Genomic DNA, 3,281 nt, shown 5'->3' with positions numbered 1-3,281 from the left:
TTTCTTTCTTTCTTTCTTTTTTTTTTTTTTTGTCTGATCAGTAAAACTAGAATAAGATCGTGAATAGATAATTGCTTAAAGCCGTTGGGAATCTGTGTAAATATTACTGGATTTTTTGCGTTGTCTAATTTTATTATTCTTATGTTGTAAATAAAATAATAATAATAATTACCCACATCACCCTGCCCAACACGTGTGCGCGCAGAGACTGTTTTGGTATAGCACGCCTTCAAACTTCATTAAGTATCCTGCCTCCGCGGACTGGGTGAAAAGTCCTCCGATCCTGCAACTCCATAAACAGCTCTGAACGCCCATTGGACACGGGTTGCTCTGTGGGAGGAGCGTTCACACAGCCAAAAAGGCAAAATTATGTTTTCGGTCCAAAAGGTTTCTCTGAAGTGACGGAAAGTGCGGGAAGTTCATAAGTTTGTCTCTTTTCAATGACTGATGCATGTTTCACGTTTTTTGAACGCAACGCACGACTGTCAGTCCTGCGCAGTTTATCTCATGACTACACGCTTCAAGAAACATTAAATCCAAACGACTGAAGGAAGAGCGGACGCTGCGAACCTTTGGATGAGTTGAATAAAACTAGAACGCGATACGGAGAAGAGCTGGGAGAACTTCGGCAAAGTTCGCGCCCTAGTACCGTGAAGTGAGGGGCACAATGCACGCGCGCTACCCTGGATCCAGCCCTAGTTCTCTGGGCGTTGTTCCCTACATCGCTGGCGAGCAGGGGTACTACCGGGCTGCCAACGGCGCTGGATATACCGGCATCCCGGCGCCAATGAGCATGTACTCTCACGCAGCGAACGAGCAGTACCCCGGAGGCATGGCTCGCACCTACGGCCCCTACGCGGGGACTCAACAACCCAAAGAGATGGTCAAGCCTCCATACAGCTACATCGCACTGATAACGATGGCCATCCAACATTCAGCGGATAAAAGGGTCACACTGAACGGCATCTACCAGTTCATCATGGAACGCTTCCCGTTTTATCGGGAAAACAAGCAAGGATGGCAGAACAGCATTCGCCACAACCTGTCGCTCAATGAATGCTTCGTCAAGGTGCCGCGTGATGACAAGAAGCCGGGGAAAGGCAGCTACTGGACTCTCGACCCAGACTCTTACAACATGTTCGAAAACGGCAGCTTCCTGCGGAGACGGCGCCGCTTCAAGAAGAAGGACGCACAAAAGGACAAAGAGGAGCGCGATATACAAGGTAAAGAGGCCCGGGCGCAGGGTCGCGAAGCTCAGCAGCCGGTCAAACTGCGGGACATAAAAACGGAGAACGGTGGTTGCACGCCCCCGCGTTCTGGCACCCCAGCCCTCACTTCCGTGACGAAAACCGAGAGCCCGGACAGCAGCAGCGTGGCCGCATGCGATGGGAGCCCACAGACGCAGGCGACACAACAGGCCTTTAGCATGGATAACATAATCGCAGGGTTGCGTGGGTCACCGCCGCAGGCTGCCGAGTTGCCCGCCTCGCGCGCTGCTTTACCGAGCTCGGTGCCTCTTGCTTACTCGCCCCCGACACAACCGGCGCACTACAGTCCTCCCTGCGGCCAGCCGGCTGTCTACCAGTGCGACATGTATGCTGGTGACCGCGGGCAGGGGAACGAAGCCTTACCGGATTACACGAGCGCAACAAGCGCAGCCGCGCCCTCTCACGCGACCCTGAGTTCGAGCCAAGAAAACCAGCACGTGCAACAGAGTCGGCTCGCACCGTGGTACCTCAATCAGAGTGCTGAAGTGGCGCAACTTAGCGCGAGCTATGGAACACACCAAGCAAGCTTTCACGCAGCATTCGAAGCACAGAGGCTCGCACTCAACTCCTCACCGGCGTCCGGAAACGACGGAGGCTGTCAGACAACTTTCTCTGCCAGTCAGCCACTGTACCGGGCCTCAGGCACTTTTGTCTACGACTGTAGCAAGTTCTGACCAAACATATCACGAGCCAAAATGCACACTTAATTTGGCCAACAGACTTGCATTTTTATTCCAGTTTAAATAATTTAATGCAAAGCTTTGAGCCAAAGAGCGGTGAGTACAGGCTGAAGCAACTCCGGACTGAAAGGCCTGAAAAGGCGTGTAAGATTTCGTTTTTCCGGACTTGCCTCAATAGAACTTTTTATCACTAGATTAATTTATTCATTAAGAATTAGACGGACCAACTTTCAACCAAATGTTAATCTTATTTATATGATGCAAAACGGAACCTAACTGTGTACAAAATCTACGATTTTTAAATACTCGAAATATATATTATTTGTTAAATAAATTCCTTTTCTGTCTTAAGTATAACGATCGAGTGATTTATCAGGTTTGCTTTTTCTTATTTACAACCTGTAGTAACGCCTTAATAGATCATGTTTAAAAAATGTAAAAGATTTGTTGTTTTTTCAAATCACATTTATTAGGCCTGTTATTAGCTGTCAGAGTCAGCATCCGAACTATAGTCACAACAAATGGTACAGAAATATTGGCGTTATTTCTTTTATTTATTATTATTATTATTATTATTATCATTATTATTAAATCATGACACTAGCACAAAACTTATCAGAAAGCAGCCGGGGATTATTAAATAAATTCATTATCATTATTGTGGCTGTTGTTAATATTATTATTCGTAGTAGTAGTAGTAGTTGTAGTAGCATTATCATCTTAATCAACAACAAAAACAAATAATAATAATAATAATCTCACAAGAACTAGGTCTTTTTTTGTTGTTGGTATTTTTATTTATTTTATATAGAGTAAAAAATTACCCAGGCCCAACCAAAACAACAGTAATGCTCAGTTATAATGTCACTTTTAGTGGTGTGCCAACAAGCACCAATGCTCACGCAAAGCACAGTAATGCGAATTTACCTCTATCGAATAATTAGCCAGAAATTGTTTGCTAAGTAACAGTAATAGTTGAGTTTTATTTTTAGTTGATGGTTTACTCGGGTTAAACAAGGCAGGTGTGTAAACTTAACATTATGAACATTACTGAACATTAAGTTATATCCAACGGATTCCTCCTGAATCACAAAGCCAACGCATTTTTCTCTCTTATGTGGGGACTGAATGTAATTAGCCCAATCATATGACTGCGTTTAGCCTGGGTCTATTTTTAACATCATGGCGCAACGCAGCTCACAGATGCTCTGCGCCCTGTGGTCACATCTGAAGTTCATTTTTGTGTTATTTAACAAACTTTAAACAAACCGTGGCATGTAAAACTACGCTGCGATTACATGCTAAGCACATGTAATTGGACAACATAAATAGC

At 45.0% G+C, this 3,281-nt stretch overlaps 1 protein-coding gene across 1 annotated transcript; it reads left to right on the top strand.

Moving 5' to 3' along the window:
• The first annotated feature begins 334 nt into the window (after positions 1–334).
• Positions 335–2,299, top strand: foxc1b (forkhead box C1b). The gene has a single exon (XM_053489547.1). It carries the CDS (start codon positions 668–670, stop codon positions 1,940–1,942), a length of 1,275 nt encoding a protein of 424 aa, XP_053345522.1. The 5' UTR covers positions 335–667; the 3' UTR covers positions 1,943–2,299.
• Positions 2,300–3,281: the final 982 nt, after the last annotated feature.

The sequence above is a fragment of the Clarias gariepinus genome, chromosome 27 (assembly GCF_024256425.1).
Source record: "Clarias gariepinus isolate MV-2021 ecotype Netherlands chromosome 27, CGAR_prim_01v2, whole genome shotgun sequence".
Taxonomy (NCBI): Eukaryota; Metazoa; Chordata; class Actinopteri; order Siluriformes; family Clariidae; genus Clarias; species Clarias gariepinus.
The sequence above is the reverse complement of the archived record's forward strand: the minus strand, read 5'-3'. Positions and strand labels throughout refer to the sequence as shown.

Coding starts and splice junctions, on each gene's coding strand:
- foxc1b (XM_053489547.1), top strand. CDS start 668: ATGCACGCGCGCTACCCTGGATCCAGCCCTAGTTCTCTGGGCGTTGTT.